The 12550-nt window shown below is 42.3% G+C and overlaps 1 protein-coding gene across 1 annotated transcript in view; it reads left to right on the top strand.

Annotated features, from left to right (window-relative positions):
* Positions 1-12550, top strand: part of LOC118846683 (vitamin D3 hydroxylase-associated protein-like) — a 78379-nt gene that overhangs the window by 37587 nt on the left and 28242 nt on the right. Inside the window, exons 3-5 of the mRNA XM_036755453.1 lie at positions 5579-5727; positions 9423-9503; positions 10404-10620. Coding sequence (XP_036611348.1) covers positions 5579-5727; positions 9423-9503; positions 10404-10620 — 447 coding nt within the window. The remainder of the gene's footprint in view (positions 1-5578; positions 5728-9422; positions 9504-10403; positions 10621-12550) is intronic.

Raw genomic sequence — 12550 nt, 5'->3', positions numbered from 1 at the left:
AGGGCGATAATATCATGTGAGAACCTGTGATACTAGGCTCTCTTCAAGCCTACCTTTTATCATTCTTTTTGTCTAAATTCTAGGCTTTTTATTGATCCATATGAGTTTTGTTTTTGTTTTGTCTAGTTGTATTAAGTGACTATTTTGTAGTTTGATTAGTATAATTATTTCTTATTTTATTAATTTGTTTATCTTATCTTTTTGCATCTAATTACCCCTTTCCCTTAAATTTTTTGTTTTTTGACATTTAACTGTGAAAGAAAAGTCCTGGTAATTCTCTTTATTTCACTTATAATTTGTAATTAAGCTTGTTCATTTTGATTTAAATAATTTGCTTTTCTTTTTTCTCTCCTTCAAATAAAAATAGCCAATGATTTATTGATTTTGTTAGTCTTAAAAACTGGTTCTTTGTTCTAGTGATCAGGTCTATGCTCTTTATTTTCCTTTTTAGATAGTTCTCCTTTAGATTTCAAGATGTCTTTTTGGTGTGTATGTTTGTTCTGGAGTTATTAATTTGTTGATTTTTTGAGTTTTAAAAATGCATATTTAGGTAATTTATTTTGTTAACATATGTTGCCTTAGGTAACTCTCTGAATTATAGATGGATTGTGATATATGTCAATAGAGAGTCCCCACATTGGAAGTTCCCACCTTGGCAAAATCATAGGTCCTTGGCATTTTGATGTATACTTTCAGAGATAACATTTTTGCTTTGAAAATTGTGTTAACCACATTTCATAAATTTTAGCATGCTGTATGTTATCATTTTCTTTAACATAGATAACTGTTATTTCTGTCACTTGTTTATTTTTATCTTGTCACTATTTAGAATGTCAATTTTTCACTTAGATCATCATCATTTGTTTATATTTCCTTTATTAATTACTTTGACTCCAGTCTAGTCTATAAGGAATATGTTTAATATTTCTGTCTTTTTGTGTTTTTATTTCTTTTTTCCTAAAATATTATCAATTTTTGTGAAGATATCATATGACACTGAGAAATATTTATATTATTTAGTAGTCCTATTCAGAAACTGAACATCTTTGGAATTTAATTTTTTTCAAATATTGCTTAAGTTCTACGTTTTCTTGTTTATCTTTCTGTTATACTAACACAGCTTTGTAATATTAATTACAATTGCTGGTATCACTTGAAGCAAAGTAAAATTTGTTCTAACCCTTCATTTTTACTCTATATTGTCTTTATATTTCCACGTATTTCTTGTGTGCAGCAAACTCCCTGGTTTTATTTTCTTATTCATTTTTGCCTTTCTCTTTTATTTTATTGAGGAGTTTAATGCACTTGCATTTAGGGTTATAATTGTTAAATTTGCAACTTGGGCACTGCCTGGGGGAGAGACCCCTGCAGCTGATGGGGAGGATGTGAAAAGAGAGTTCCCCCCCTTCTATTTACTTTTTTCTTATTGTTTTCCTCTTTCTTAAGAGTCAGTACTAGTCCCTATGATTTGCTCTGCAAATATAAGGGAAGAGGGATGTGATTCACTCCCTAACCACATTTAGTTGATGTGGTCATAGAACGTAGGCACACATGAAGTTTTCATAAAGTTTACTTCTCTGTGGTTACTTCCTGAGGTTTGAACACCTCTCTGATTCAAGAAAGGAATAATACGATTGGCTGAGCAAAGAAATTAGCCATGCCCCAGTGGCTTCAACTAGCTAAGACTTGTAATAAAAGATAATTTCTCTTTCTAAACTGCCCCCCAGCCCATCACATTAGCCTGTAGCTTTGAAGGGGAGGTACTGGACCAGTAGGAAGGCATAGAACATAGTGGGGAGCAGAGGCACACATGGATACAAAAAGACAGATATCTGAGGAAGTGGCTGACAGCTTACAGAGAACAGTCAAAATAGAGAGTCAAAATTGATCCTGGAAACTTAGCTGAGTGACTTGTGTTGCAGACATTGTATCCAAGAGGAAATGCATTAGGAGTCTATAAAGAGAAAAAGAACTTCTATTCCCGGCAATACCAGCAATTATGAGTTGTCTTTGCTATACATGCATCATATTTTAAGAATTTGTCTCACTACCAATGTCCTCTAAGTCTGACTCCACCCATCTCATGGATGCTGTTTCTTTTTGTGAGAGAAATTCTCTCACACCTCACAAGGCTTAGGAGTTGGGGAGGTAGTGGTGGCGTTTTGTAATTAGAGGTAGCTAGGAGGCATGGTGAGTAGAATTCTAGTCTTGGAATTAGGAATGCTTGAATTCAGACACTTGCTCGGCTAGTCACTTAATCTCCTCAGTTTCCTCGTCTATAAAATGGGGATAATAGCACCTGCCTCACAGGGTTGTTGTGAGGATCAGACAAGAAAACATATAAAGTGCTTTGCAAACCCTAAATGCTATTTAGTGGCTATGATAATGATGAGCTACTGTCATTTGAATAAATGTTTTTGCTAAATCCTAATGAGTCTAATGGTTTACTGTTAATGGAAAGTACACAGGTGGGGACTTGTGAGTTACAGTTAGGAGTGCAGCCCAATAGGATTGTCTCCCAAAACTCACAGTAGCAGCCGCCTTCTAGGGATAAATCTGAGTACAAGTTGGGATGCTATAGAAACTTTTCAAGAGAAGGCAGTCTCATTTTTGGTGAAAGATTTGTAAAATCTAATTTGGTTGCTGAATTCTCCATGCATCTACACTACTCTCTCCTTTTCTTCTGTGTCAGGATTGCTACACTTCGTATATTCAGAATTTCATTCTTGAGAGCCTCTGTGGGCTCACTTCCTTTAGAGAATTCATTCACGGCATCTTACCTGGGATTTCTCTGGGTTCTTTGAAATCTTCTCTCCCCAAATCTAGGACATATGGCTAGATTATATCTGACTTTCCTGTATTGCTCCAATCTCTTTGCTAAGCTCTTTTTTTTTCATTCATCGACATTCATTAGCACTAATTTGTCTATCACCAGCATCATATCTTGCCTATTGGAAGCTGCTTCTGAAACTACTTATCTATTTTTCCTTTCTGTCTGTGGTACAGTCCATGATAATATCACCTGATATTTCTGCCTCCACCTCGATGATCTCCATCCAGCATATTTCTCCCTTCTGGTTCCTAGTCTTCCTCTCATGAGTATATCTACTTAATATATAATGCTACTCTACCATATACTCCTGTTCCCTTTGACTGATTGTGTTCCTTTTGAATAAGATATAATTATCAAGAGCCTTCTTCTAGTCGTGTGTCTCATCTCAGCAAGACTCAGTGATAACTATCGAATCAGATTGGCATCTTTTCATTAGGATCTTTGAGTTCACCTTGCTTGTTATCTGCATATGGTCCCTGCATATACACTCCACTAACCCTAACCGCTTACACTCAATGCCTCCTTGTCCCTCCTCTCCTTCTCTTCTAAACCCTGTGTAGTTTAGCTTCCAATATCTTCATTCAATTAAAACTTCTCTCTTTAACGTTGCCTATGATGTCTTAATTGCTAGATATAATGGCGCTTTCTCAAATCTCATCCTTCTTGACTTCTCAGTAGCTTTTGACACCATCAATTGCCCTCTTGTCTTCTCGAGGCTTTTGTGATGCTGTTAGTTTTTGGTATTTTTTCTCTTTACATTTATCCAGTGCATACTTAAATGTGTCCTTGTCGTCATTGTTTTTGTATCCCTAGCACCTGGCATGTTTGTTGTTGTCATTGAGTCATGTCTGACTCCTTGTGACCCCATTTGGGGTTTCCTTGGCAAAGATACAAGAGTGGTTCACCATTATCTTCTCCAGCTCATTTTACAGATGATGAAACTGAGGCAAACAGGATTAAGTGACTTGTCCAGGGCCACACAGATAGTAAGTGTCTGAGGCCACATTTGAACTCAGGAAGATGAGTCTTCCTGACTCTAAGCCCAGCACTCTATCCTCTGGGCCACCTAGCTGCCCAACTTGGCACATTGTGGTTTGTCTTTCATTCTTGAAAAAGACCAATGACACTACGAGGATTATGACTTTGTGACTTATGCATGAATTGAAGTGAGATAGAGCTGTGTAAAGTCATCAGCCTCACTCTCCTCCAGAGTCACCAGAAAAGTCAGAATGATGGATGATACAGACACTTAAGAGATACTTGCTCATTAATGGGAGAAGACACCCCCTCCCTGATGCCCTTCAGTAGGGGTGCAAAAGAAACGGCAGAGAGATCCCCTCTCAGGAACTAGATAGTTCTACTTTAGGCTGCAGGGGTTACTTTTTACAACTACTTTCTGTCTCAACTGTGTCTCCCTAGAACAGGGGATTTTCATTTTTGTGTGTGTCATAAACCCTTTAGGGAGTCTGGCAGAGCCCATGGTTCCCTTCTCAGAAATAATGTTTTTAATGCATTAAATAAAAATACATATTATTTTACAAAGAATAATGTAAAAGATTACTAAGGAACCCAATTATGTTGAAATACAGTGATCAGAACATTGTTAAAACATTTCTTGGACTCCAGGTTGAGAAGCCTACCCTAGAGATTATGCCCTACTTTTTAAAGGCTACCAGGGGTTTGCCCTATCCTTGGCCAGCCCTAGCCTCGGCTAGCTGGTGTCTTGTTTAGTCATGGAGAGTGGTCACTCCTCACACAGGAATAACAGTGGAGACAGGTCTTTGCATACTGTTTTGTGCATTTACATCTGATGATCTTTGCTACCTGCCTCTACTGTGCTGTTATCAACCAGGCTGGAGGGATGGATTTCATCAACTGAACATGGAAGTCCTGGCTGGTTGTACCACTGACTCCCTCTGCCTCCAAACACACAGATACATTTACAAAAACCCAGCTAACTATATTAGAAGCTCAGTTTGACAAACAACCTTCTTTCTTGATTGTGTTTGTATAATGAACTATTCATTTCAGTCATGCCTTCCCCTATGAGATTACCTTCTGTGTTTTCTGTATCTATCCTGTCTATACCTAGTTTTTTACATGTTGTCTCCCCCATTCCAATGGGTTTTCATGACCCTGCTCTCTCTTGGCTCGCCTCCTACTTTTCTGATAGCTCCTTCTCTGTCTCTTTTGCTGATTCCTCATCCATATCATGCCTCCCTTTCTAGTTTTTGTGTCTTCTTAGATATTACTCTCCCACTTTCACTCTGCAAACCAGCAGTACTGGCCACACATGTGACAGTGCATCTCCCACCATTGTACTATTTGTCCCCCATTCCTGGAGTCTTAGATCTCTACATAAACCCTTTTTGAACCCTTCCCCCAAGATAATAGTGCCTTCCTCATCAAAGTCATTTTGTAACAATTTTATAGAGACATATGTGTAATGGGGAATTGGCTGGTAAAAGCCCAGTCCTCATGTGCAGTGTGCTCAGCCCCACACAAATCTTACTTCTCCTTTGTTGAAGAAAAAGCCTTTTGGCTTGACTGCTGAGCCAGACCTGAGTGTATACTTAAAAGGACACTAACCGGCCAAAGTGAACACTCCTTCCAGCCTGGTGGTGAGTGAGGCAAGGATTGCTGTAGGCCTCTTGGTGTGGAAGGGACCCTCCTTACACATGCCTCAGCCACCCAGCCTGTGAGTACCCTGCTTCTTCCTCTTGACTGGGTTACCTTTCCTTTAAGGCCCATGAGATTACGAAAGATCCAGGAAATGGAACTGATGCCAGTATTTGCCAACATCGGCACAAGATGAACATTGACATACTGTGCCCTATTGCAGCAAAGGTCCAACTGTGTCCTAGCGTAGTGAACTTGGAAGTGAACTTGGTGGGGTGAGTTCTTTGTAGCAGATTGATTTAAAGTGGAGCCTGCTTTCCCCAGACACTGAGGCAGCATAGCTGAGAGGGTGATCTTCAGGAGTTGGGGGGGGGAATACATTTGTATTTCTTTCTATATTTTCTCAGTAAACATCTCTTTTTAAAAAGTTAATTGATATCAATTCACTAAATGATACTGGGGTGATTGAAAATACTGGGTCAATCAATAATGTAAGAGAGGCACTGCTGATTGATATTGGGGAAAAGATATCAGAAGGGGGGGTGGAGCCAAGATGGCAGCTGGAAAGCAGGGACTTGCATGAGCTTCCATCCAGGTCCCTCCAAACACCTATAAAAAATGGCTCTGAACAAATTTTAGACCTGCAGAACCCACAAAATAGCAGAGGGAAGCAGGGCTGCAGCCCAGGACAGCCTGAATGGTTGCAGGGTAAGGTCTATCCCACAGACCTGGGAGCAGAGCAGAGCCCAGCATGGGCCGCGTGGACCAACCAGACTGGGAGCCAGGCGGAACAGGCCCTAGCACCCTGAATCAGTGAGCTGTGGCAGTTACCAGATTTCTCAACCCACAAACACCAAAGACAACAGAGAAGGTTAGTGGGAAAAGCTGCTGGGACAGAGTGAAAAGAGTTCTCAGTTTGGCCACTGCCCAGGGGACAGCGGAGGTGGTGCAGCTACAGAGCTACAGCCGTAGTTGCTTCCATCCCCAGGCCCAAGTGGTGGGAGGAAGTAAGTGGTGGATCAGAGAGGGAGTGCAGAGCCAGCTTAGATCTGAGTCCAGATCAGGTTGGCGATTCTTGGGGGAGGAGTGGCGCTGGTGTGGCAGAGCCTGCTGTATAGCTCTGAAAACAACAGAACAGCCCCTCAAGCTTGGGACAAAGTACTCAAGCAGTCATACCACGATGAAAAATTCAAGGGTCAAGTAAGTTGGCTGGGAACATGGCCAGGCAGCGAAAACAGACTCAGATTCAGACTCAGATTTTGGAATCTTTCTTTGGTGACAAAGAAGACCAAAACATACAGCCAGAAGATGTCAACAAAGTCAAAGAGCCTACATCAAAAGCCTCCAAGAAAAACATGAACTGGTCTCAGGCCATGGAAGAGCTCAAAAAGGATTTGGAAAAGCAAGTTAGAGAAGTAGAGGAAAAATCGGGAAGAGAAATGAGAGTGATGTGAGAAAACCATGAAAAACAAGTCAATGAGTTGCCAAAGGAGACCCAAAAAATACTGAAGAAAATAACACCTTAGAAAATAGACTAACTCAAATGGCAAAAGAGCTCCAAAAAGCCAATGAGCAGAAGAATGTCTCGAAAGGCAGAATTAGCCAAATGGAAAAGGAGGTCCAAAAGACCACTGAAGAAAATACTACCTTAAAAATTAGATTGGAGCAAGTAGAAGCTAGTGACTTTATGAGAAATCAAGACATTATAAAACAGAACGAAAGGAATGAAAAAATGGAAGACAATGTGAAATATCTCATTGGAAAAACTACTGACCTGGAGATTAGATCCAGGAGAGATAATTTAAAAATTATTGGACTACCTGATAGCCATGATCAAAAAAAGAGCCTAGACATCATCTTTCAAGAAATTATCAAGGAGAACTGCCCTGATATTCTAGAGCCAGAAAGTAAAATAGAAATTGAAAGAATCCACCAATCTCCTCCTCAAAAAGATCCCAAAAAGAAAACTCCTAGGAATATTGTCACCAAATTCCAGAGTTCCCAGATCAAGGAGAAAATACTGCAAGCAGCCAGAAAGAAACAATTTGAGTATTGTGGAAACACAATCAGGATAATACAAGATCCAGCGGCTTCTACATTAAGGGATCAAAGGGCTTGGAATATGATATTCTGCAGGGCAATGCAGCTAGGATTAAAATCAAGAATCACCTACCCAGCAAAACTGAGTATCATGCTCCAAGGCAAAATATGGATTTTCAATAAAATAGAGGACTTTGAAGCTTTCTCAGTGAAAAGACCAGAGCTGAATAGAAAATTTGACTTTCAAATACAACAATCAAGAGAAGCATGAAAAGGTAAACAAGAAAGAGAAATCATAAGGGACTTATTAAAGTTGAACTGTTTTGTTTAAATTCCTACAAGGAAAAATGATGTGTATAATTCATGAGACCTCAGTATTAGGGTAGCTGAAGGGAATATACGTATATAGAGAGACAGAGGACACAGGGTGAGTTGAATATGAAGGGATGATATCTAAAAAAATAAAATCAAATTAAGGGATGGGAGAGGAATATGTTGAGAGAGGGAGAAAGATAGAGAGAGAATGGGGTAAATTATCTTGCATAAAAGTGGCAAGAAAAAGCAGTTCTGTAGAAAGGGAAGAGGAGGCAGGTGAGGGGGAATGAGTGAATCTTGCTCTCATCGGAATTGACCTGAGGAGGGAATACCATACACACTCAATTGGGTATCTTACCCCACAGGAAAGAAGGAAGAAGAAGATAAAAAAAGGGGGGGATGATAGAAGGGAGGGCAGATAGGGGGAGGAGGTAATCAAAAACAAACACTTTTGAAAAGGGACAGGGTCAAGGGAGAAAATTGAATAAAGGGGGATGGGATAGGAAAGAGCAAAATATAGTTAGTCTTTCACAACATGAGTATTGTGGAAGGGTTTTACATAATGATACGCATGTGGCCTATGTTGAATTGCTTGCCTTCTTAGGGACGGTGGGTGGGGAGGGAAGAGGGGAGAGAATTTGGAACTTGAAGTTTTAAAGACAGATGTTCAAAAAAAAAGTTTTTGCATGCATCTAGGAATTAAGATACACAGGCAATGGGGTATAGAAATCTATCTTGCCCTACAAGAAAGTAAGGGAAAAGGGGATGACAGAAGGGAGGGTTGACTGGGGAATGGGGCAATCAGAATATATGCCATCTTGGAATGGGGAGGGGAGGGTAGAAATGGGGAGAAAATTTGTAATTCAAACTCTTGTGAAAATTAATGCTGAAAACTAAAAATATTAATAAATAAATAAATAAATAAATTTTAAAAAGATATCAGAAGGGGGTCTTGAGCTGACAGCATTAAAATTAACAGTAATAGTAATAACTAACATTTATTTGTCATTATGTTCAGTTGTTCAGCCACGTCTGACTTTTCATGACCCCATTACTGGAATGTTCTTTCTCCTAGTGGTTCTTAGACTCCCTACATGTGAGAAAGAATTACAACCATTAACTTGTGAGATGTTAGGAAGATGCCTTTCCTTTCTCTGGGCCCTCAGTTTCCCCATCTGTACTATGGGCCAATTGGACTCAACACTTTCAAGTTTCCTTCTTGTGCCTTTGAACTTGTTGCCTTCCTCCTACTTGGCATGCTCTCTCTCCTTATCTCAGTTTCAGTTTCCCTGGCTTCCTTTAAGATTCGAATCAGTCAGTCAATAAACATTTATTAACCACCTACTATGTGCCTGGCAAGTTGCTAAACTCTGGGGATACAAATACAAATTGACGTCCTTGCCCTTGAGGAGCTTACAATCTAATGCGTTAAGAATACACACAAAAAGAATCTGGAAGGGGGAGGGCAGAGAAGGTACCAGGTGTGGGGACTGACTATCCTAGGCCCCCTCTTTAAATGGAGCTCATGGCTCACTCTGTAGGTGAATTTCCAGGTAGAGTCTGCCCCCTAGTGGCTTCTCTCTGACATTACCGTCCATTTACTCTTACCGGATAGGTACCTAGATATTTACATGTTGTCTCCCCCAGTGGACTGGGCGCTCCTTGAGGGCAGGGACCCCACAGTGCCTGGCACATGGTAAGCGCTTAATCAGCACTTGTTGACTGACTGCCTGATAACCCTTTGGTCCGGAGTCCCAGAAGAGGCCAAATTGGGGAAAGATGTTGCTGTCCTGCCCTACTCTCTGTATCCGGCACCTATTAAGTTTTCCATCAATTGCATAAGGCTGGAGGTGGAAGGACAAAGATCATCAACTCAGGACAGTCTCCTTCCTACTCCCCATCATCGCCTAGACTCTGGGGGCTGGGCTGGGGTCTATCCATCCCTAAATCTCTCCCTGCTGCCTGCTGCTCTCCTCTCACTGTACCTGAGCTCTGCCCCACCCTGCCTCCCTTTGCAGGGGTGAGGGCCTCCCCTCTTCCTGAACAACAGTCCAGGTATGGTGGCACCAGAAGGCCATGAGTTCTCCTAAATGCCGGCCTGGGGCTAGAAGACACCCAGCTCCAGTACTTGGTGACCTGCTCGTGAGAAACTAAACAACAGGAGAGGGAGAAGAAATGAGGATGGCCAGCAGGTGCCAGGGGATTGTCACATACAAGCCCTGGGGCCAACCTCCAGAGTCCGCCCTTGGTGCAAAGCCCACGCTGGGTGAGGCCTGATTGAGTCACCTGTTGGCAAGCATAAATGGGATGCTCAGAACCCTCCTGGTGCTCCACCAGTCAAAGGCCCAGGACAGAAGTCTCACTGTCTTCCACCCCATCATTTTCCCCATCGCAGTTCCCGAACTTGGCCCCAGAGAATCCAAATCATCGGAGCTTAGAGGTTACTGGGTCCAGAGCCTCCTGTACCTGACCAACGTGACCCAGGGAGCCTGGGGTATCAGTAGAGGAGTTGGATAATCCAAGCAGCCCAGCCTAGCCCAGCCTAGCCCAGCCCAGCACAGCCTAGCCCAGACCTTTCTCCTCTGACTGGCTGCAGGATGTCCTATCAGGAAGGAATCTTAGAGGTACTCCAGAAGTTGGGCCAGTTCCTGCTGTCCTTCCTTTTGGCCCTGCTGGTCATTGTGGTTGGCACTTATCTACTTCAGAAATGGGCGGCCAAAGCCCAGGCCCGAGCCAAGATTGAAGACGCCCAGAAGAGGAGAGAGGTGGCCCTGAAGAAGATGGAGGCTGCAATAGAACGGCTAAAGCAACAGGTAACCCCCTTGGCGGCCCCACGCAGACACACCTATACTGCCCCCCCCCCACCCCGGCCAGGCACCGGAACCAGCAGGGAGTCTGGAAGGCAGACTCTACTTTGAGCAATTCTGTCATCCAAGGCCCGGACCTTTCCAGGCTCCAGGGGCAGCTTGAGGTGGATGGGGGAAGCTTTGGTACAGAGGGACCCTCCAAGGAGGTGGGGGCCTCGTGCACTGCCATAGGTATAGGCAGTTCAACCAGAGACTGTTTGAGCTGGCAAAGACCTTGTAGACTACTTAGGTCAAGCCACTCATTTGACCGAGGGGGAAACAGGCCCACAGAGAGGAAAGGGCTTGACCAAGGACACGAGGAAAAGGCCCAGCTCCCATTTCTCTAGTATTTTCCTCATGATGGCCTCCTGAAGGCAATAGTGTACATTTTGTGCCTCTGTTTTTACTGAGGAGGAAACAGGCTGGGGGAAAGGAAGTGGTCCAAGGTTCTAGTCCCAGGTCTTCTGACTCCAAGCCCAAGAACCTTTTTATTACACCTTCTCCTATCTAGAGTAAATACAAGCACAGTTTCTGTAAGAATTTAAGAGGTGATAATTGGCATCCATCATCCTCATTGGGTCTTTTTAAAAAAAACTTATTTAATATTTTATTTTTCCCAATTACATGTAAAAACAATTTTAACATTCTTTTAAAAATTGTTAATTCCAAATTCTCCCCCTTTGACCCTCCCCCCTTGAGAAGGCAAGCAATTTGACATAGGTTATACATGTGTAGTCACGAAAAACACATTTCCATGTAACTCATTCTGTGAAAGGAAACACAGACCAAAAACAAAGAAAACCCCAAGAAAAATAAAGGATAAGTATCTCTGATCTGCATTTAGATTCTACCAATTCTTTCTCTGGAGATGGACAGCATTTTTCAACATAAGCCCTTCAGAGTTGTCTTAGATCATTGTATTGCTGAGAATAGCTAAGTCATTCATTGTAGATAATTATACAATGTGGCTGTTACTGTGTACAGTGTTCTCCTGGTTCTGCTCATTTCACTTTCCATCACTTCATAGAAATCTTTCCAGGTTTTCCTGAAATCCTCCTGCTCATCATTTTTTATAGCACAACAGTATACCGTTCCATTCATATACCACAACTTGTTCAGCCGTTCCCCAACTGATGGGCGTTCCCTCAATTTCCAATTCTTTGCCACCATGAAAGGAGCTGCTATAAATCATCCTCATTGGGTCTTGCCCACAAGGGTGCTGTGACCCAGGGAAGGGCCCATATCATTAACCTCATTTTGCCCAGCAGGAAGCCAGAGAGGAAGAGGATCATACTGAAGGTCCCCCAGTGAATCAGTGGGGGTGCTGGCTGCTAGCCCAGGTCTCCCCTGACTAGGAGTGCAGCCTCCACTGAGAGTATCTTCTGTCTGTCTCCAAGGCAGTAGGCTCAGCCTGCTTTTTGGTGGGTTGAGGGGTTTTGGTCCATGATCCAAGGGAATATTGGGGCACAGGGTCCTAGTCATCCCCAGGGACCTTTGAAAGATACAGGGGCAGGCAAGGATTGCCCAGGGTCAGCTTGACCCTCCATGGAAAGATCAAGGGTTTTTGTATTACCTCTCTCCCCGTCCCCACCTTGAGTCTTCACTAAGCTCCCCTTTTTCCTGTAATTATGCACTCTATGAGTGTGTGGGAGGCAGGAGATGGGGTGGGGGAAGAGCGGACCCAGCCCTGACCTCAAGGGGCTCCAAAAGTCAGGGGACTTCTGGAGTTCCTATAATACTAGGAAAGAAGAAAGGAAAAAAAAAAACATTTATTGCACACCTACTGTATGCCAGGCACTGTATTAAGCACTTTACAAATATAATCTCATTTGATTCTCAAAACAACCGTAGGAGGTAAGTGTTACTATCATTATCCTCATTTATAGGTGAGGAAACT

The sequence above is a fragment of the Trichosurus vulpecula genome, chromosome 4, assembly GCF_011100635.1.
Source record: "Trichosurus vulpecula isolate mTriVul1 chromosome 4, mTriVul1.pri, whole genome shotgun sequence".
In the NCBI taxonomy this organism is placed as follows: domain Eukaryota; kingdom Metazoa; phylum Chordata; class Mammalia; order Diprotodontia; family Phalangeridae; genus Trichosurus; species Trichosurus vulpecula.
The sequence above is the reverse complement of the archived record's forward strand: the minus strand, read 5'-3'. Positions and strand labels throughout refer to the sequence as shown.